At 35.5% G+C, this 23934-nt stretch overlaps 1 protein-coding gene across 2 annotated transcripts in view; it reads right to left on the reverse strand.

The window, feature by feature from the left end:
* LOC131151642 (protein BLISTER) overlaps positions 1 to 23934 on the reverse strand; it is a 72348-nt gene that overhangs the window by 42675 nt on the left and 5739 nt on the right. For both annotated transcript variants that reach the window (XM_058102923.1, XM_058102921.1), the window contains 3 exons: positions 19636 to 20880; positions 16171 to 16290; positions 2778 to 2843 (listed from right to left, as the gene is read on the reverse strand). In XM_058102923.1, the coding sequence (XP_057958906.1) occupies positions 2778 to 2843; positions 16171 to 16290; positions 19636 to 20880 (1431 nt within the window). The remainder of the gene's footprint in view (positions 1 to 2777; positions 2844 to 16170; positions 16291 to 19635; positions 20881 to 23934) is intronic.

The raw sequence follows: 23934 nt of genomic DNA on the forward strand, positions 1-23934 counted from the left end.
AAAAAAGATGTCGAAGTTACTTTAGTAAGCTATTTAATGAAAACCAAATAGAAGGCTCAAACTTAAAATTGACAAATGAGGAAAAGACTAAAAATATGAGATTTATTCACAAGATTAAAATTAACCAAATTAAGTTTGCACTAAAAAAGATGAAAAATGGAAAAATATAGGACCGGATAACATCCCAAATGACGTTTGGAAATGCTTAGGTGATAATGGAATTTGATGATTAATTTATTTATTAAACACAATTATAAAAACTAAGAAAATGACAGATGACTAAAGATAAAGTACTTTAATACCTATATACAAAATAAAGGAGACATTCAAAATTATAATAACTATTGTGGAATTGAACTTATGAGTCATACGATGAAAATGTGGGAAAGGGTATTTGAACAAAGATTAAGGCTAGAAACAAAGGTCTCAAAAAATCAATTCGGCTTTATGCCTAGGAGATCTACTATAGAAGTAATATAAATTTTAATAAAATTAATGAAAAAGTTTAGGAAAAAGAAAAGGGATTTGCATATGGTATTTATTGATTAAGAGAAAGTGTATGATAGGGTACCTAGAGAAGTTTTATGGTGGGTTTTAGAAAGAAAAAGAGTGTATGCAATAGATGTCATTAAGGATATGTATGATGGTGTAATGACTAGAGTAAGGACTATAAGTGGAGAGACAAGAGAATTTCCAATCACAATAGGTGTACATCAAGGATCTACTTTGAGTCCTTATATTTTTGCTTTAGTGATGGATCAACTAATTAAGAGTATCCAAAATGAGGTTCCATGGTGTATGTTGTTTGTAGAAGATATTGTATTAATTGATGAAAGTAGAAGTGGAGTAGAAGCTAAGTTAGGATTATGGAGAGAAGCTTTAGAATCTAGAGACTTTAGGATCAGTAGAAATATGACAAAATATATGAAATGTAATTTCAATAGCAGTAAGAGGAATATTGGAGACAAAGTTAAACTTGATGATATAGAAATAAATAGCACTTATAGATTTCAATACGTTGGATCGATTATGTAAGCTCAAGGATAAATTGAAGAGGATGTAATGCATTGAGTTAAAGCAGGTTGGGTAAAATGGAGAATTGCTTCAAGTGGGCTTTGTTATCATAGAATACCCTTAAAATTAAAAGGAAAGTTTTATAGGACGGCTATAAGATCAACTATGCTATATGGATTAGAATGTTGGGCAACTAAGAAAAACATATCCAAAAAGTGAAAGTTTCCGAGATGAGAATGCTTAGATGGATGAATGGCATGACATTGAAAACTAAATTAAAAAATGAACATATTTGCAATAAGTTGGGTGTAACTCCCGTAGAACATAAGATAAAGGAGTGACAACTCAGATGGTTTGGGCACTTGCAAGTTGCAACATAGACCACATAGCGCGCTAGTAAGGAAGAGTGAGTTAGTTGTTGTAAAGGGTAATAGAAGGGGTAGGAGTAGACCTAAAATAACTTGCAATGAGATAGTAAGGATTTCACAGCCCTGAATTTGTTGAAAGAAATTGTCCATGATTGCATAAATAGGCAGAAAAGGATTCATGTAGCTGACCCCACTTAGTGGGACTTACGGCTTGGTTTTGCTGTTATTGTTGTCTATTAAATATACCCAAACACATAATATATACTATATAAATGTAAAACAATAATTTTAATATAACTCTATAAATAATATAATATAAATATATTTCATAAATCTAAACAATAATATTAATATTATGACATCATTAAATATAAATATATAATAATATATTATATACTATCATAAAAAATATTTTAACCATTATTATTAATGTTTACATGATCACGGTTCAAATCTTGAGGACTACAGTTTTCCATTTGAGATAATACCTTGGTATTTAAGTGGAGAAGGATAGAGAGGTAGGCCCATTATTTTTTGTGGATTAGTCGAGTGTCCAAAGGGCCTCGGACACCATCGTTTCAAAAAAAAAGTATTTACATTATATATAATAATGTAAAAACAAATAAAATAATAATATAGTTAAAATAATAATAATAATAACAATAAATATGATAAAATAAAATACACAAAGTATAATCAAGTACATGATTAATAAAATTATTTTTTTGTAAAAATTATTTATTATATAGATTAGTAAAAAAAATATTATAAAATAATTATATTTATAATATTATTATTTCATATTAAATTAATTGAATAAATTTTTTATACTAACTAGACTCAATTCTAATTCCTATGTCTATATATACCAAACAATATAATACAATTTCGATTCCAATTTTGTGTCGAACGAAACATGAGAGCGAAATCTAGCATTCTGCTTCTGATTCCAATGAATTCCAATTTTGAGAACCAGACGCTACCTAAATAACCATGGCCAAACTTCTTCAATTGGGGATCAATACAGAATCGTAGAAGATGCTTTTCTTTTTTTCTTTTTCTGATAGAAAGAAAAATTCATTAGATAAAGAAAGAATGTACAAACATGAAAAAAGACCTTTTTTTTAACAAAATATGAGAATCCCCGGAAGACAAAACAAAAAAGGGAATTTATGTATGGTTTCTTTAGTTTGTATAGAATTTTCTAGGCTGGCTAAAAACTTGGCTTTCAAGCATGCCCTCAAGGATCAGTCGAAAGATCCCAACAAACCAAAAACAATGTGCATAGTGTCTTAAGTGGTAGCAACACAAGGAGTAAGACAATTCCAAAATAAGAACCAATACAACACAGCTATTGCTGTACTCATTGGAAGTTCAGAAATGATTGATGCTAACCAGTTGGGCCTTGATTTCCTCCTGTAACTTTTCCATGTCAGATCTTAATTGGTTGACAAAGCTTCCCTGGCCCAAAAAAAGAAAATGAAAAATATGAACACAAAATGAAGTGTAGTCAAAGTAAATCAGCAGGCAAAGTGAAAAATTCATAATATGTGCTGTCACGAATTTAAATCTAAATCAGAACCACTCAAAACCAAGTTTGAGACATTAAAAAATTTGGCACCCTAAGATTTAGGTAAGTCCTTAAACCTTGATGCTTCACAGTTACTAAACAATGTCCTACCAACTTCGGCCAGGTTACCCAATTTTTATATTCCCAAACAACCCCCAATATTTTTTGAAATCGAATTGTATAACATGAAAAGCTACTCTAAGCTAGTAAGCTTCATAAGGATGTCCATGACATGACACAAAGAAGCACATCCAAATTACAAATGTTGTTAGCATCACACGCACACATACATAAGTCATGAAAAACTTGTGACTGCTTGAAGTTCAGTAAACAATGGACAGAAAAATGCCTTCGGTTGGTAGCGCAGGATCATCCAGAACCACTTATCAATAAGTGTTAAACTTGAAAAAGTGCTGAATTTGACAAGAGCTGATAATAAGTGCTAATGTAGAAAAGTTCTAGTGGGAATCAAGGCTTGTTGTTGTTGTAGATTACAATTAACTGCAAATTGTTCTAATTTATAAATTCAGTTATAAAAACATGTTATAGTTTGGTTAAAAATATATGAATCCCAAAACACCACATATGTTGGAGCTTTGTGCAAACACATTGATTTTTTATATATTTACAAAATTAATTATATAATAAGTGCTAAAATGGATATGTTCTAGTGGGACTCAAGGCTTCTTCTTCTTCTTCTTCTTGTAGATTATAATTTTCAGCAAATTTTTCTAATTTATAAATTTAGTTATAATAACATGTTATAATTTGATTAAAAGTATATGAATCCCGGTGTCCACATTCATTGGAGCTTTGTGTAAAACATTGCCCTTTTATATATTTACAAAATTAATTATATATTTTATTAAAATATAATTTTTAGTTATGATATTGCATTTAAAGGATTATTAAACTAATTTTAGACATTTAAATTAAAAATATGCAAATTACAAATTTAATTTATTAAATGTATAAACTTACATGTAATTTTATATATTTAATAGATTAAATTTTATAGACAATTATTTAAGTTATTAATATATTTTCAAAATAAATAATTTATAAAATATATATTAATTATATTAAAGTTTACTACTACAATTTATAATTCTTACAATTTAATAAATATATTTAGCTATAAAATTTAATTACATAATTTATTGCAATATAATTGATAAATTATTAAAAAAAATTAAAATAATTACTGAATTGATTTAGCCAAAATTGAACACCATTGTCCGAAATTATGAGTTTGCCAAAATTGAACACTATTGGTCAAGATTACAAGTTTACCACCATGCCAAATAACAGTCGCTATGCACAAACACTTATTTTAAGTGATAAAGTGCTGCCAAAGGGTGGCTGATAGAAGTGGGTTATTCCCATATGATTTGGAGGATGGGCAGTCAAGAATTCAAATCGTGAGGGCAGTCACATGACTGGATCCTAATTCATAACCTTTAATCTTCAGGCCTTTGGCTCCATAATACTTTGCAGTTTTTTCCCTTGGTGTCTTTGGGTCATGCTAAGACTCAACTGCCCTAAGGAAGCGCCTGCATCTCCCAAAGTGAGCCCTTAAAGAAGGGCAGATAGTTAACAGTCCAAATTTAGAGATATTAATTTTCCTTTGCTGCTGGCTGGAAAGAAACATTCAAACCCAACAATGGAGATGGCTCTATACTGTTAAAGGATGAAGAAGAATCTGCAAGCAACCTGTCATCGCTAGAAGATGATAAAGATGTCAGTTACTCTCTACAGTTATTTCGTAAAAGAGCAATGTCCAAGTGGTGGCTGATCAATAGAGAGCTGCAACCATGATTTCCTTGGGAATTGGGACTGTGACTCACCGAAATGCACAGAAGGCGCAGGTAAAACCAGTTGCCAAGAAGATCCAAAAGATGTTGGTCCCAGGTCCACAAGCAATCACTTACATCATGTTTGGTTCACAAAATGGAATGGAATAAAAAAAGTGAATGGTGAACTTGTAGGAAAATTAAAAGAAAATTTTGATACATCCAATTCCATTCCATTCCTATGTTCCAAACACATGGTTAGAGGTAAAGAAGCTGCGGAGAAAAAGCAACCAGGAGCTGGGCTTGGAAGTAGCCATTTTTCATCACATTTGGTTCATAGAATGGTATGGAATAAAAGTGAATGGTGAACATGTAGGAATTAAGTGATAAATTTGATTATGTCCACTTCCATTCCATTCCTATGTACCAAACACGTGGCTAGTGGAAAAGCAAGTTACAGAGAAATAGCTACCAGGAGGTCGGGCTTGGAAGCAGCCATCTTTCATAGGAAGCGTAACAGCTCACCAAAACTAGCTACATGAACCCAAAAATGTATCAAAGACCTCTAAAGCTTCTTTTTCAAGGGTTGTAATCACAGAGCTGCATGCCTCCTGTGAGTTTGTCCCACAGTGCTGAGCCCCATTAAAGTGTAGCAAGAATGTTCCTTCACCTTCCTGAATTTTTATATACAGTGATGGCAACAATCAATGCTTTCAAGGCATGAATGTTAGGCCCCTCCTAACACAGCCCTTCTAGATGCATCTTCTCATTCCCCACTATCTTTGCTTTGCTAGCTTACTTCAAACGCTGTCACGGATTCTGCTTTACCAGGTCGTTGGTACAACTCTTCCTTTCCACTTTGACATCTGCTATGAGACATGCTTGGTGTATGGCATACCACAATCATCACATGTAAGCGAATGCATTCGCCCATTTTCATGCCTAATTAGCAAACTTGATCCCCATCCAACAACTGTAATTTAGTCAATTCAATACTCTACTAAACAAAGGTAAGTGATAACTAATGTCCAAATGCCAATGTCAACACCTAGACTGTGGAACAACTTTTGTATGTTGGGAAAAGAGGAACCAAAAGCAAAATCTAGATTTTTTCCAGCACACTGGCGTCAACCATATAGATACTCAATAGTAGAAACGACAACAGAAGCATTGATAACTAAGGGTGAATGACTGCCTACTTTCTGCATCAGGAGATGGTTACTGTACAGCTGCTTCTGTCAGGGCAAGCAGCCAGTTACTAAGATTCAAGAATGCTATTAAGCATTTTCATTTATGTTTCTTTCTTTCTAACAGATGGAATATAATAACCTGGTTGAATCGCAGCGATCTTACATCTGTAATTCATCATTTAAGAAATTAAGGGTTTGTATGACATAGGAAACTATTTGTTTTTAGTTTTTATCTAAGGGCTAATATGCATCGCTAGCACACAATATAGCAGTTTAAGCCTTTGAGGTTAAGCAGTGATATATGGTATTAGAGCATTGATTGCTGCCTAAGTTAATTGTCAGTCTGTTAAAAATCATCTTATTTCCCATAAAGCTTCTTAATCATAGGTTGCAACAAACCGGTTGCCCAATCCTACACTATTTTAACCAGCCAAATATTTAAGAAGAAAATTTGCAAGTATCAAGAGTCAATAATTAGTGGTGCACATATTTTAGTAGTCAAAAGAATTGATTCAACAAGCAATGCATACTGCAAGCATAAATTCTTGAATTTTAACTAACATGAGTTATCGAAAGATAGATTCTGAGCTACAGAACCAATAATTGGTCAAACTTTCCTTTCTACCTTAAAACAAAATCATATTAGATAAAAAACAGTTGCAATGTGAATTGTGCAAGTTAAAACATGTTAATTGAGCATAGATTTAGACATTAGTGAATGCATTTATGTATCGGACCAATCCATGGCCTTTCCATCACCACAGATTGTTTACATTTTTTTCAGAATAGCTAACAAAAAATTATTTCAAGTTAATAGATTAATTTAAACCATAACCTTATCATATTCCTCATAAGAAAAATGATTATTTTGACTTCCCATTATAGACATGATTCTTGAAAGATCATGCAAAACTGGATTGTAAAGAGTTATGTACCACAATTATGCAGTACATGCTAATAAATCTAGCCCAATCACACTTTCTCACATGTAATAGCTAGGGCAGCAAACGAAGCAAGTCAATCATGAGCAGCTCGGGGTCGTTCAGGCTTGTTCATCATATTATTGAGCGAATGCCCAATTTGAGGTGCATAAACAAATTGAGCCTGAACAAGAACAGGCTCAACTCATTTCAGCTTGTGAGCGGCTCAATTATAGGCTTGGTTGGGCTCATTTACTATGCATGGATTAGGTTCATTTCTGGAGTTGTTTAACAAGGTTGTAGTAGGCTTGATAGACTGTAGTGGGCTTAAAAGTTAAAAGTAGGGGCTGTCTGGGCATGGACTTGTTTACTCAAACCCCATTACCTGTTAGTTATCATGGTTTTAAATTGCATAACACTGTAACATAATGATTTCTTCGGGTTCCTGATACCGTTACACACCACGAAATCAGTGGAAAGAAAAATTACGGCCGTAGCGGCTGTTACAGACTGTGACCATTACGTAAAGGCCGCTACCATTATGTAACCGCTACAGGACTGTTACGCCAAAAAAATTTATTTTATTTTTTACCTTTCCTTCTCACTTTTGTTTTTCCCCCCTCTCGTAAATCATTCTCAACATATTATGTGGCGAGAGTGAGAAAAAATTATAATGATTAATGACGATGATAATGATATAAAAATTACTATTTTTTTAAATACTCACAACAAATGCATTAATTAACAATTTTAAAATACTAATGACGTAGGACAGATGTTAGAATATATATATATATAGAATTGTGAGAATGAGAAGAAGAAGAAGAAGAAGAAGAAGAGAAGCAGCAGCAGGAATACAGAACAGAACAGAAGTTACTGAACAGAACAGGGGTGAGAGACAGAACTAGAAGAGAGAAGGAAGAAGGAGAAGAGAGGAGGAAGACGAATAGCAGAACCTGTGGGAGAGAAAGTGAGAGACAGAGGGAAACTGCAATCTGATTCAAAACAATAACTGTACAAAAACTTGCATGTCCAGCACTTATACAACTAATACATACTTACAAATAGGACCCAGCTAAACACATTACAAATACTAAAATCCCTAAAAATACAAAGAAGTCTTTCCTAAACCTTATACAAAGAAGTCTTTCCTAAGCCTTCCTAAAACTATGCCTAAAATACATGTGCCGAATGGGCGGCCTAGGGTGTACAGGTGGTCCTCCATCATTCTCCCCTGGCTGAAAGAACTCTGCTCTGCAGAGTGGGACTGCAAATATGACTCCAGCAAGTCAGGAGCACTGTCACGAATATCATCCTCGGCAATCCATGTAGCGTCTGACTCGGGCCAACCTCTCCACTGAACCAAGTAGCGATGAAAACCACCAAGAGGAGACGTCACAAATTCATCATCCAAAATAGACTACACTGTTTCCTGTGATCGAGAAATAGAGGGAGGCTGAGGAGCAGCTGAACCAGCATGGGCATCAAATGGCAAACCAGGAGGCTCAAAAGTGCCTCGGTAAGGTGTCAAATCCTCTACATTAAAAACTGGACTAATGGTCATGAGTAGGTAAATCAAGTAAATAAGCATTACGTCCACGTTTCTTAAGGATGAGGAAAGTGCCAATGGCACAAGCATGGAGCTTTTTAAATGAATTTCTAGGGTACCGCTCAGGTTTTATGCAAACCACGACACCATCACTTGCATTAAAGTCTCTAGCTCTACGATCTACATCTGCAGCAAACTTATAATCCATATTACTCATAGCAAGTTTTTTGCCTAACCTCAGCATGCAGCTCATGAATGTGGATGGACAAAAGACTCAGCAGGCTCAGAAATACAGGCATCCAAGGGCAAAGGAACAAGATCAATGGATGCACGGGGTTTGTAACCAAATACACACTCAAAAGGACTCTTACCTGTGGACCTATTTACAGAGTTATTGTAAGCAAACTCAACAGTAGGTAGCACCAAGTTCCAATCGCCCTGTTTTCCACCCACAACACACCTAAGCAGGTCACCAAAACTACAATTCACAACCTCAATCTGCCCATCAGTTTGAGGGTGGCATGCACAAGAAAACAACAAGTGAGTTCCACACATTTTCCAAAGTGTCTTCCAAAAGTAACTGGAGAACTTGATATCCCTATCAGACACTATGGAGGTTGGCAACCCATTAAATTTGACGACCTCTCTAAAGAACAATTTAGCAACATGAGATGCATCAGAAGTCTTATTACATGGAACGAATTTTTATTCCTCTTTCCCATTACTTAGAAAAAGTGAGCCACTGGTTCAAGTACAAAATACTATCATTACCGCCTGGACAATTAGACATCCAACCCGTAATCGCTCTTTCCCATTACTTAGAAAAAGTGAGCCACCTCGGCCATCTCTCCAAATCTCCCTTCAACCCTTTGAGCGAAATGCGGCAAAAGGAGAAGCATTTTTTCTTTCATTTTCATTAGAAATATTAATATATGTGCCATATTGGAAAATCTATCAACAACAACAAATATGGAATCATGTCCCCGGGCTGTTTTGGAAAGTCCAAGAACAAAATTCATAATTATGTCTCTCCAAGGCATGTGTGGAAATGGCATAAGGGTATAAAGGCCAATGTTGTGTTCTCTCAGCTTTGGCTAACTAACATGTGCGGAACTAAGACACTATCCTCACAACATCCCTCTTTAAGGAAGGCCAATAAAACCTATCCTCAACTAAGGCAATGGTTTTATCCCTCCCTAGGTGACCAGCTAACCCCTCGACATGCAATTCCCAAACGAAAAGATCTCTAAAGGAAGTACAAGGAATACATAACCTAGTAACTTTAAATAGGTATCCCTCCCGGATGATGAAATCTACAAAATCCCTACGAGGGCCCTCACTTGCTTCCTGAAAGATAATCCCAAAATCAAGGCAAGTGGAGTACACGTCCTTCAGACGATCAAACCCAATAGCCTTAGTTTTCAAGATATGGAGAATAACTGCTAGCCTACTAAGGCCATTAGCCACTTTATTCTTAACACCAAAATGATGCTTAAGAATAAAAGTGTACACATTAAGGAACTCCACCCAACTAGCATGCTCCACACTCAACTTCTTCTGCAAACTCAAATATCACAAAGCAAGGTGGTCAGAGAAGAGTACAAACTCTTAGGGTAACAAGTAGTATATCCAATGGAGAGATCTCAATACAACATAAAATTCTTTATCATATGGGCCATATCTCAGTTTGGCATCTGAGAGTTTTTCACTCAAAAATGCTATAGGAAGTCCCTCCTGAATCAAGACCCCACCTATACCTATCCTAGAGGCATCACAAGCCACCTCAAAAACTCTACTAAAGTCCGGATGCCTAAGTATAGGTGCTTCAGTAAAAGCTCTAGCAGCTGATAGGGTCCAATGAAACTCTACTTTCTTCAAACACTCAGTGATAGGAGCCATGATGGTGCCAAAATGCTCCATGAATCGCCTAGAGAAAGTAGTGAGGCCATGAAAATTATGAACCTCAATAAAAGTCTGAGGCTCATGCCACTCTCTAATGGCTCTAACCTTTTCTAAATCAGTAGCTATTCCTTGTGCAAAAATCACAAAACCAAGAAATAGCCCACTAGATTGTAGGAAGCTGCACTTCTTGAGGTTAGCAAACAACTTCGCTTCCCTCAAGGTGGCAAAGACCTCATGAAGATGTATCAAATGCTCCTCCTCCCTAGATTTGCTATAGACCAATATATCATCAAAGTAGACCATTAATAACTTTCCTATGAACGGCTATAGAATATGTGTCATAACCCTCATGAAAGTGCTAGGTGCATTAGAAAGTCCAAATGGCATAACCAACCACTCGAATAAACCATCCTGGGACTTAAAGGTCATTTTCCACTCATCTCCTGGTCTAATTCTAATTTGGTGATACCCACTACACAGGTCAATCTTGGAGTACCAACTAGAACCAGCTGGCATGTCAAGCATGTCCTCAAGTCTAGGGATAGGGAACCAATTCTTGATGGTGATTTTGTTGATAGCTCTACTATACACACACATCCTCCAAGATCCATCTTTTTTTGGAGTTAGGAGAGTTGGCACAACACATGTACTAAGGCTCTATCTCACAAACCCTTGTCAAGGAGTTCTCCTACCTGCCTATTCAATTCAATATGCTCTTTAGGGTTCATCCTATAATGTGGCAAGTTAGGTAGCTATGAACTTGGAGTGAGATCTATGGCATGATGAATGTCTCGCTTAGGTGGCAGCTCACTAGGCACAACATCAGGGAACTTAGCTAACAACTCTCCTACCTCATGTGAGCACTCACACAAAGACTTTTGCTCCTCAAAAGGCACCTCTCAAGCGATGACAGCTAAAGTGCACTTGTTTTCTAAGCTCTCTCGCTCAAAAGTCCTACAATCAAGCAAGTGAACATTTCTTTGAACTAGGGCTTGACGGATTATCTTGTTCCTTAACTTGGGATCTTTGGGGGTGGGCTTGGTAGCGATCAAAATGATGTTCTTATCTTTGTGCCTAAACACTAAAGTGTTTTCCCTACCATGATTAGTGACATCATGATCAAATAACCACAGCCACCCTAACAAGACACGGGCCACATCCATCCGGAGTACATCACAATAGACCCTATCCTTATAATCTATCATCTGGATGGAAACAAGACACCTCTCGGTAAAGGGTAGATTTGTCCTATTTACCCAATTCACCTTAAAAGGCTGAGGGTGTGGCTCTCCTTTAAGGTTTAATCTTCCTAGAGCAGCCTTGGAGATCACATTCATGCTACTACCCTTATAAATAACAAGCTTACATGTCCCCTCTCCACAAGGTATGAAAGTGTGAAAAATAGTGGTTCGTTTCCACTTCTCACTATCCATGGTCATGGATAAGACACGCCTAACCACACTAACATGGTGGTCATCCTCCTCAAAATCATCTACAAGCTCCCCCTCATCTCCCGAGTACTCAACAGCATCTACAACCTAATCCTCACAATCAGGCAAATCATCAGTCTCATGCTCTAAAGCTAAAGCTCATTGGGGACAACAAGCAGCCATATGAACTCTAGCATGGCAAAGATGACACTGCACGTATAAGCTACTAGCTTGAGGAATACTGGGTTCACTAGAGCAAACAACATGATGTGACTCTATTTGCTTCATAGAACTATCTCTAGGGATAGATTGAGGGATGGTAGGCCTAGGGTGAGGAAAGGATTTGGACTGACGTGACTCACTCACCTGGGATGAAGACCTACGAGAGCTCTTGAGGTACCTTTCGATGGAAAATGCTTTTTGATTGACTATGTATGGATATGAACAAGGATACAATGATGAATTTGCTAGGGGAATGTACAGAACAAAGGGCAGATTTTTATTTTTTTTTTAAGTAATAAGAAACTTGGAAGTATGCAACTTCGAATTTTCCCTAGTCATACAAACAATAGTCAAGAAAACGAAAGAGTTTGTTCACCCTGCCGTCAAACAGTAGTTGGAACACAATCTGAATGCTGACGACGCTGCAAAAGTCTGAAATTTGCTCAGGCAGCCCAATATTAGGCTGTATGTGATCTTAGGAATGCAAACCAAGCTTGATAACTCAATTTCTCCTCTGACAGCTTCATAATCTTAGGAAACAAGTCAAAGTCTCAAAGCAGGAAGCAGCATCTCGCGAACCTGAGCAAAACAGGGGAACTCCAGCAAATATCCCACCCATGTGGCCGGCTTGTGGAGTGCGTGAGCCACCGGCGAGGGACCTCCAATGATGGGGCTCTGGCAGGGGGTAGATCAGGAGGTAAGAATTCCAATGATGGTCTCTGTGCATAAAAAAAAATGCAGGAAATGGGGGAATTAAAATTTAGAAGGGCTGCCGGCTGGGGAAGTTTTGGCTGGCGCGTGGGGGCCACTCCCTTGTTGGTTGGGGATGAAATTGTAGTGGAAGGGGTTTCGGGGGTGTCTGATTGTGGTGGGAGGAAGGAGAGGAGAGAAGAAGAAGAAGAAGAGCTGTACAATAACTTACATGTCCAGCACTAATACCACTAATACAACTAACACATATTTACAAATAGGACCCAACTAAACACATAATTACAATTACTAAAATCCCTAAAAATACAGAGAAGTCATTCCTAAACCTTAAACAAAGAAGTCATTCCTAAACCTTAAACAAAGAAGTCTTTCCTAAACCTACGCCTAAAATACGTGTGCCTAATGGGCGGCTAGGGGGTACAAGTGGTCCTCCATCAACTAACTTGTTAGAAAAATATTTTATATTTATAAAATTAGCAATTTAATATTTATGTTTTATATTTTTCAACTTCAACCTTCTTTTCTTTTCGAGTTATTGTACATTTGCATTATTTGTATAATCTTATGTCTTATCTATCTAATAGATTAATGGAGTGTATAATTTATTTTGTTTTATTAATTAATTTATCACACATAAGAATATATCATGCATAAGAACAATGAGAAAGTACAAATACACACACAAACAATTTTCCAGTCAATGGTGGTTTAAAACAGATGCAAATTTCTTGCCCTTACCAAACAACTTAGTCAATTGAACTAAAGGATCCAAAATACATTAAAACTCTTTCTAAGAAGGTTTAAAAACTTAAAACATGCAAATACACCAATATGCACAAGATTGTGCGTGCTTGAAAAAAATTCATGGTCCTTACACCCACTTCCGTTATGTTACGCTATCTGCTACCGCGATTTAAAACCATGTTAGTTATAGGGCCTGTGCCCAAGGCTAGTATGCTAGCTTTGCGGGGACGAGAAAGATCTAAGGTAGTATTTGTAACACCACTTTTCACCTTTTTGCCTAACAAAATCCTAAGAGCCCCTCACCTTTCATAGAAAGAGGTTCCAAAAGAACCAAACCATTTGTGAGCATCTAAGTAGCTCAACTTGGGGCTTTCAAGCTCGTTTATTTGCATAATGAACAAGCTTGAACAAGTATATTTTAATCAGTTTTCCAGCAAATCGAGCACGAGCTCGGGTAAAATTTTAATAAAGTGTAAAACACCAACACTTCAACCAAGAAGACATGTTCGTGTCAGGCATGTGTCAGACACAGCTACACCCCCAACATGCATTGGACACAGGAGAGACATATCTAGTCACTTTTATTTTTTTAAAGAACAGCCAACATGTGTCGGACACGGAAAATAGAAGTGTCTGACACTTTTGGGGACAGCTGTCAGTATTTAGATAATAAGATCTCATAATAGAAAGGAAAGGAACACGTTAAAATAATATCAAATATAAGATTCAAAATTTAAGAAAGATATTTTTAAAATAGTATACTTCCTTATCAAGCAATATTCTGATCAATTTATCAAAAATAATAAATTTAAATTTTGAAATTATGATCAAAATAAAGGAAACATAAAACATTTGTCAATTTATTGTCTTTCAAGTTCAAAATTCAAACTTTTTCTATAATTAGCTTAATATTTGAATGTGTTTTTTTCCTAAATGGGTCATAATTGGATAAAACAATTTATATTTAAAATTATAAAATAAATCAAGTGTCCTTGCCATGTCGTGTCCTATTTTTTTAAAAATTTCGTATGTCGACGTGTCAAGCACGTATTGTGTCGGACACCCATGTCAGTGTTTGTGCTTCATACTAAACAAGCTTGAGCATGGCAAAGCTCAGCTTGACTTGGCTTGTTTGCAGAGCTAGCATAGCTGCATACTTTATACATCCATTTCATGTGATGCTAGCATTCATGTTTGGACTAAAAACATCTGGAGAGAGTGAGGACATGGCGCATAAGTAGACCCTGTCCACTCTTTTGCTCTCGTAATGCTATGGCTGTTCTTCTAACACCATAATAAAGCACCCATCCTGCTCATCCTCATCATGTTTCTCAGTTGAATTTCACTGGTACTGCCTTATGGAATCCAGCCAACTGACTGCATGCAGCATGTTTCACTCTAAGCCAAGTCACTAGCAGCCAACTGGAGGGGATAGCAAGCAGAAGGCATATATTGTGCAAGTTTAGACACAATTTCAGACTCTGCTGGAACCAAGGATCCCGATATCGCATGCATCAAGCCGGACAGATTTGTTTGTTGTCTACTGGCCTCTAAGAAACAGAAACTAACAAGATTGCAAGTGAGGCAAATCAAGATGCAGACATCCTAGGAAAGATTGAGGAAACAACAATTAAGATCTGCCTCAAAAAAATGCAGTATGTGGACTTTAGTTGGTTAGTGTTGGAATCGATCCAAAATAACAAGTGCCTCTCTCATGAAACTACTTCATCCTTGTGTAATCTGTCAAATGACAAATCATAGATCGGCTCATGGTAGGTTACATAAAAAATGCAGTCCAGCATTTTGTAAGTCTTCTTAAGGCTTTGATGACCTGCCAAAGCTTCCAAATATCAAAAGCTTTAACATCTATACATCACTTAATGTGGAGAGCACACACTCTTCTTTTAATTATATAGCATAAATAGCAATACCCATGACACTCTCACTTTAAAAATACATAAATAAATAATCAATAGTTCTTTAGAAGTTAGAACCCAAGGCTTTCATATATTTTTTACCTGAAAGTTTTACTTTGTCACATTGAAAAAATTCACAGAAGCGTCTCTTAAAATCATTCATGAAAATTGATAATTCACAAGGTCCACATGCAGTCATGTGCTGTACATAACAGTACAATATTTATGTGGACTCTCTATGCATATTCTCACTGTTTTGATACAATTCATTACTTGTGCAGAAGGAGAAGCATAAACAGGATAATTTTCAACCAGACTTTTAATGCAATCAACATCTAGATCAAATCCTCAAGAACATATACTCAATGAAGGAATCACTCTTTATAAACATTATCGCAAAATACTAAAAAGGGAGAAAAATAGCAAAAGATGGATCAATGAAGAAAGATTTTTAAAGATGTATGCATAAAGAATGTTTAAGAAGGAAGGATCCATGAATATCAATCCACAAAATGCTACAAACAGGAACAGATGCAAACACAAAGACAAACATACAAAGGAATTATCTACAAAGAAAAAATCACAAACAATAATGAAAAAGATAAGCATTTCATTTTACATCAATGAGTGTATTAACCAATTTAAATAAGATAATTACCTTCATGCAGTATGAATAGGAAACCTTTAGATAATCTAAATAAGATAATTGTCAGTGCATTATTCTATGCAAACAGAAAGCGCATAGTCAAGATTCATATTAAAACGCAACCTTAAAAATATCACCAAACTGTTAAAAGCTATAAAATTTTAGTTCTGCAAGTAGCACAATTTATCTACCAACCTGTTGGTTAAAACTATCTGTTAAAGTTGAATTCTCAGCAGCTAATGACTCTGCTAAAGCTCGTGAAGCCTCAAGGGCTCGTTGCAATGAGAATTTTTCTTGCGTCAAATCTTCAATGTGCTGTAAAAAGAATGTAAAAATTCATAATTTGATAAAAATAATTCCACGGAACAAACTTGAGAAAGTTTGCCTACAGCAATTTAGTTAAGCATAAGGTTATATAATTATAGTTAGTAGTTACCAACAGATGTAAAATCAGAAAAGAAAAAGGATCATTTTTTGCAAACCACACAAAATTCGCACAATGACAAGGCATTTGTAAGAATTTTACTTAGGCTTAAAGCAGATACATGAAGAGTCTTAAGTATGCATCAACCCACAAAATGCATATCAATTAAAAAATATGCTACTGCTCCCTTTTTGTAAGCCTTTTCCAGTTGCTGCTGTTATTACAGTCGGAGGTTATGGTTGAAAAAAGCTAAGACTAAGAGCTTTTGCTATCAGCTGGTTTCTAGGATTTTATCAGCTTTTGTAACCACCAATCCCAAAGGTTAGACCATTACCAAAAACATTTTGTTTTTTTTTTTATAACAAAAGAAATTCATTGATAGAATAGGAATGTACAAATGGGAGAACAAGACTCCTCCTTTCAAAACTCTGGGTTACCCCAGAAGAAGTAAAAAGGGAAAACCAAAAAAAAAAACACAAGAAACAACTCAAAATAATCAGCATGCCCTATCAAATTAACAAGCCAGTCACGCTGAATATCTGAAAAGCACATCCCCCTGAAGTTCCCATTACCCACACACCAAAGAGAAGCCAAATAGTTAATCTTCTCCCAAACCAACAAAAATGACAACTTCTTCCCTGAAAAAATACGCACATTTTGTTCCATACACAAACCCAAAAATACAGCAAATAGGACACAACTCCATAACTCTTAACCTTCCTTTTTCCTGCCAAAACCAACAAAATGAAGTGCTAAAACTTCCACCAGTGTCTTTGGAAAAACCCAATATTCCTCAAAATAAGTAAATAGCTTGTTCCAAATCCTCCAGGCGAAGTCACAAAATGTAAGAAAAGATGCGGACCAGTTTCAGAGCAATTAAAACAAAGCACTCATACATCTGGGGAGATAACCCTTAAACAGTCTTCGAATCTGTAACAAGCTATTGGTATTGATCCTATTACGCATAACCAGCCAGAGAAAAGCTTCAATTTTTAGAGGGGGCCTTTGGCCTTCCAAATAGTTTTATAGAGAGCAAAAGAAAAAGCAGAGCTAGTCAAGAACTTAAACAGTACAATATAGCATTTGCAAATATCTAACAATTACCAAACACTTAACCTACTAAATATCAAGTAAAAGCTAGTCAAGAACTTAAACAGTACAATACAGCATTTGCAAATATCTAACAATTACCAAACACTTAACCTACCAAATATCAAGTAAAACCTCCAAAAGCATTTCACAATGCTAAACAAAACACACTTAGGAACTATAACCAGCCAGATATTAGGATAGTTTTACAAAATCTTTGACGATAAGCAACAGTGCTCTTCTAATCTGTAACAAGCTATGGGTATTGATCCTATTAAGCACAACCAGCCAGAGAAAAGCTTCAATATTTAGAGAGGGACTTTGGCCTTCCAAATAGTTTTATAGAGAGGAAAAGAAAAAGCAAAGCTAATCAAGAACTTAAACAACACAATATAGCGTTTGCAAATATCTAACAATTACCAAACACTTAACCTACTAAATATCAAGCACAACCTCAAAAGAATTTCACAATGCTAAACCAAACACACTTAGGAATTATAACAAGCCAGATATTAGAATAGTTTTACAAAATCTTTGACGATAAGCAACAATGCTCATCCCTTGTTATGACAACAACAACAACAACATTATTTTCCTAGGATATTTAAGTAAATTTGGCAGTCTTTGCTTTTATTTATTTATTTATTTATTATTATTATAGAAGAAAAAAATTCATTAATGTCTAGAAAAGATAATACAAGAAAGGAGAATATGAAATCTTCCCAAGGCAAAAACAACATTCTGTGGAAGAACCCCAAAGAATGTGCCCAGAAAGAAGCCCTGAAGTAACTATCTCAAAAAATGCACAGAATTTATTTTTTCGTTGAAAATCCTTGCATTCCTTTTGATCCACAAAGTCCAAAAAATGCCAAAAACTACACATCTCCGTGACAGCTTTTCATCTCTTACTCCTCCCAAAACCTTTATACCATGCCATTAGGAAATTATCAACAGTCTTGGGAGCTGTGGGGCACAAACATAGTGTGTGCCCACTGCGTGTGTGTATGAATTATCATTCAAAAATTTTTATATAATATATATAAATGACGCATTCACTTGAGATAGTAACTTGCAATAAAAATATTGATTAAAGCACAAGAAACTTTTAACTTAATCTTCATAAGAAGTAATAAAATTTTTTATTTCACAAAAGGCAAACTACACCTCAAGTCCCCAAAGTTTTATTGAATTGCAGTTCACTGATTGAAGTTTTAGCTGTGACAACTTGATCCTTACTCACAACTTTTGTGGGATAGAGCAACTTTCCTAGCCTCCTTGTGGGTGCACTCCTTGGGTTACTTTAGGGGTTTTCCACTTTCTAACCTTGCGAGAGATTGAAAGGCACTAAGGCAGCACTCTTTTAAAGGATTTTTGTATCGAATCTTATTTTGTCCTATTTTGGTATTTTTATCGCTGTTCACAGTTTTTCTTCAGTTTTTCTGGCTGGTTAGAGAGGACTCCTTGTCCTCCAAATTATGTACACAGTTTTTCAGTTTAAATAAAATTGCTTTCTCCTTTTATTATATATACATTTAAAAAAAACAAAACATGACCCTGTTCAAGGATCTTATCAAAGCTGAGATTAAAATTTCAAGTATCAAAATGTTACGATTAAAACATTAGGGAGTGAAATGCAATTAAGTAAAACTTCTGGGAATAGTAATACAATTTACTTGCACAAATACAAACTCGCTTGGAGTTTCTATTACAGTATTATTTTTCTCTCTTTCTTAATAAATTTGTTGTCAAATGAATATAGAACAGTATTCTCAATATGTCATCGTTTTTATAAATTATATATAATATATAGAAATGATATCATGAAATAAGAAACTCCTACTTAAATTTTTGAGGCTATAAATAATTTTTTTTTCTCTGAGAAATGCATAAAATATATAATTATATTTACAATATAGAAAAAACATTTAAATTATATATATATGCCAATAACATTAGTCCACTAATCCAGTCAATGAGTGACAGAGTCTTCAAAACATTGAGGTAAACCATGCCGAGTATATATCTAACACAGAACTGTGATAAAATGACTCTTTCAATAAAGCAATACCAAAGTATATAAACAAACACACAAACAAAGAGAGAGCAGCAACAGAGAAAAAAATCAAAAAATACAGAAAAATAAGAACCTGTTCCAGAGCAGCAAAATCTTCGTCCTGTTTTTTTGATGAATGAAACTCGTTCTTCCTCTCCATGCCATATTCATTAAGACGCTGCCCCGGTTGGTCAATTCCGTTATGAGAAGAAACTGATGAATTTATGGAATTCTCAAGTGCACTAGGCAGATTTGGAGTTCTCAGAGCTGAGAAAGGTTCCAGAGTCTCTGGAAATGGCTTCTGAGAAGCAGATGAAGATAGAACATCCATGCTGTGGATTTTGGAATTATTGGACAAAAATGACACAGGCTTTTCTGACTCAGTAACTGAAAATGGAGAAGCTGAAGAAGGTCTGGACATGTTAAGAGAATCAAGAAAAGAAGGACGCGATCTCCTAATATTACTTTCAGCTGGGGTTGAGTATAAGGGTACATAATTAGATGAAATCCTAAAATCTGAATTGACATTGTGCACAGTAGAAAAATTACCAACATAGCTATTTGGGTTTCTTTCCCATGTATCAGAAATCATAGGACCATTAGACTCCACATTACCATGCATGTGTTGCCCAACTTCACGTGCAGAATCTGTCAACTTATTTTGAGGTAAGATACTGCCATATTTCTCAGAAGACACATTTGCAAGAGGAACCTTAGATGTGTTGGAATATGGAACAGAAAAATCTTCTAAAGAACCATAATTTTCCTTTGGCTGGAATTCCTCTGCCCCATAATAACTAGATTGACTAGAATTGCTATCAATATCTTGAATTGTTCGTGGGCGAAGAGCAATAGACAAGTCAGCTGTAATCCCATGAGCTGGTCCTTGGGATCCAGTATAAATGCCAAAATCATCATTTTTCTCTTTTCTGTGTTCACCATAATTAAGATTTACAGGTCCAGGAAACCCAGAACCAGAAGTATCAAACTGCGTAAATTCTTGTTCCCTTGCATGTGTCTGCAGTGCATCTGGAGATGATCCATTATAATCACTTGCTGAAAAAATAGGTTTGGCATGAGCATTCTTTAAAAAACCTGCATCACTGATCTGGGCAAACTCAGTTGCCATCTTGTCATCATTAATAACTACACTAGATGGTTCAATTACAGCTCCGCCAATTCCATCAGATGTACCAACTCCATCTGAATCTGTAATCCGTACACGATCAATATCTAATGGCCGCTTTTCATTTAGGCTAATGTCAACAGCATGAAGCTGACTGGTGGATGAGGTCTTTTTGGCTCGGTCTGCTGCTTTTTTCTTGCGGAACTCCTCCAGCTGCAAGAGAGGGGGGAAAAACAACTGAGCACGTTAAAATTCAACAAATGATATTACTTCTATGTGTAAAAAAAATTCAGCCGCAAAGCTAAAAGAAACAACAATAACAACAACAGCTAAAAGTCTCAAGTCCAGTAAGCAGGATTGCCAATACAAGTCCTGGTCCATCGTTTCGCACAATCTAGGAGAGTATCTTCAGAAAGTTGGGATCGTGTCATATCTGTACTCACCATATTGCTCCAAGTCCTCCCCCCCCCCCCCCCCGGGCCCTCCACCAGCGGCTCCTACCACCTGTCCATGCTATTCACTGGAGTGTTTGTCTATATTGCAAGCGCCCAGACCATCTTAGCCATCCTACTCTAATTATTTATAAATGCTATTCAGAGCTTAGCACAAATGTGGACAATCCTCAATTTATCTTTTACAATTCATCTTTTTTAGAGTTATTGTACTCATTCATCTTACCATTTCCTTTCGAATACCTCTACCTTTCAGATAAGTTTTTTAAGTCACCCAATACATGATTCATAAAGTATGGCTAGTCATATAGCCATCAAGGTATTCTAATGATCACATAATGGTGACAACAGCCCTAGCACTGATCCAGTTTACAACACATTTTCTTTAGTTTCTTCTTCAACTTGCATGATGGATCTAAGATACCAAATTTACTTGCACTAGAAATTTCTTGACTATCAAGTTCAATAGTTTCTCCACTAGTCTTCCTATGATGATTAAAATTTCATTTCATCCATTCTATCTTCATTCTACATATCTTGAATACTCTAGATTATAAAGCTTCTCACTAGAATTTTTCAACTTAGATTCTACTCTACCTTAAGTTTCATCAATCAAGATAAGATCATGCGCAAAAAACATACACCAAAAAATCAAAATGGCTAGTAAGTTCATCCATAAAGCAATAAATAGATAATAAATAAAGATTTGAAGCAGACTCACACCGTACACTTATCATGCTTGAAAAATCCCTGGATTCTCCCCTAAAGTCATAATACTAGTCATTAGCACAGCTTGCATATCCCTAGTGACATTTTATATACCTACTACCTACTCCCTTACTTTCTAGAACTTCTAGGACTTCTCTACCTAATCCTAGAAACAAGATGGAATACAATGAGAATGAAATGAAAATTGTATAATTTAGAAAGAAATCAATCGTGCTAAAACATATGTTATTCTATCCAACATCGTTAGGAAAGGAATAGACATTCCCATAGTGAAATTTGGGAATAGTCATTCCATACCTATTCCTTGTTATGGATTCATAAAAAATTTTGCATTGTTGTTGATTTATAGTAATAACACAATGTTTTTTGTGAACGATTGAATACTTCTATTATAACCACTCTAAATATATATATATATATATATATTTTGCTAATTAAATAAGGTATATTAGATTGAGAAAGAGAAGTTACAATCTCAGGGGACAAGATGTTTACCCGGAAAATAAAAACAAAAACAAATAAAACAATTAACCAAGAAACCAACTTTTCAATCCCTTTCTGTTGTAGTTCACCAAGCAATTTAAATTTGCTAGTTCCCTCTGACCCTTCTTTGCTTTGAACTTACCCCCATGGCCCCATCAAAGTGCACTTCAATTCCGCTAGCATCACACATTAATCCAGTTTATCCATTATATCTACGGCTTCTAAATCCTACCTAGAAATCACCTCCACTGGTGCAGGTAAAATTCCATCCTTGCACTGCATTTTATCCAACCCACCCCCATCAATCCTTCCAACAGGGTAATATATCCATATGTTAGGTCCCCAAGAACATCACAGGAACCAGAAACATATCCATGTTGTTTCCAAATCTCATCCAACAGCAAACCTCCATCACAGTCAAACTCACTGATGTCATCGCTATCATTACCTGAAAAATCTCCCTTCATCTTACGTACATCTTCCAATTCTCCTTCGGAATCTCTCCTTATAACCTTTCGCCTTATCTCACCAGAATGCTCTCTCTTTGCTTCATATAGTTTTTCCTCATTTCGGCACCCATTAGAGCAGCCTTCCCACAAGCATACACCTTATGATCCTTAGATTTTTCATAGTTGAAACCTGAAACGTCATGCTTCCTACCCAAACCAGCCTTTTTTTTATTAATCCTGGAGACATAATCCTCTAATCCTTCTGCAAAACCAGAATCAACAGCCAATCTGACACTTCTATTATTATCATCAAACCAAACTAAACTCATCCCGATTACACTCTGAATGTTGATCCATTCTAAAATAACCACTCTATTACTAGGAATAGAGATTCCACCTAATCTAACATAACCCAAGTACCTTGTCACAAGCTTTTTTTAGGTTAATGAAAGCATGTGCAAGTCCCTCTTTTTTCACTAAATTATTTCATTAATATTCTTAATAGATAAATAGTATACAACATGATCACTCAGGCATAAAACCAAACTCATTTTCCAAAAACCTTGTTCTAACCTAAGTCCTGTTCAATTATCCTTCTCAAAAGTTTCTTTATATGACTCATTTAATTCCATGACAATAATTACATTTTCAACATCCCCTTCATTTTCGTATATAGGTACTAAATTTGTTCTCCTCAAAGCATTTTCTTAGTCCTTACACTAAATAGCCAACCATATCACTACATTATCTCCTGCACAATTCCAACTTCAATAGGGATGTATTATCCGGTCCAGCAGCTTTTCCATTTTTTATCTTCTTCAATGCATACACAGCTTGACCAACTCCAATTTTGCATATATAACCCAAAATTTTACGTTTTTGCTCATTTATCAATTCTAAGTTTAGGCCTTTTACTAGATTTTCAATAAAATAAGTCCATCTCTCTTATATGCATTCTTCATTAACTAAAACATTATCATCCTTTTTTCTTCATACAGTTGATAATATGTAGATATCCACTCTTCAAGCCCTAGCAAGTTTGATTGTGTCTTCTTCCACATTTTAGTACCTAATCTAATGTACAAATTATAATATGCTATTAATTTGCCTTCATTAATCATTTTTTCTCTTTTTTTGCATTTTTCTCAATTTTT

Source organism: Malania oleifera, chromosome 3, assembly GCF_029873635.1.
Source record: "Malania oleifera isolate guangnan ecotype guangnan chromosome 3, ASM2987363v1, whole genome shotgun sequence".
Classification (NCBI taxonomy): Eukaryota; Viridiplantae; Streptophyta; class Magnoliopsida; order Santalales; family Ximeniaceae; genus Malania; species Malania oleifera.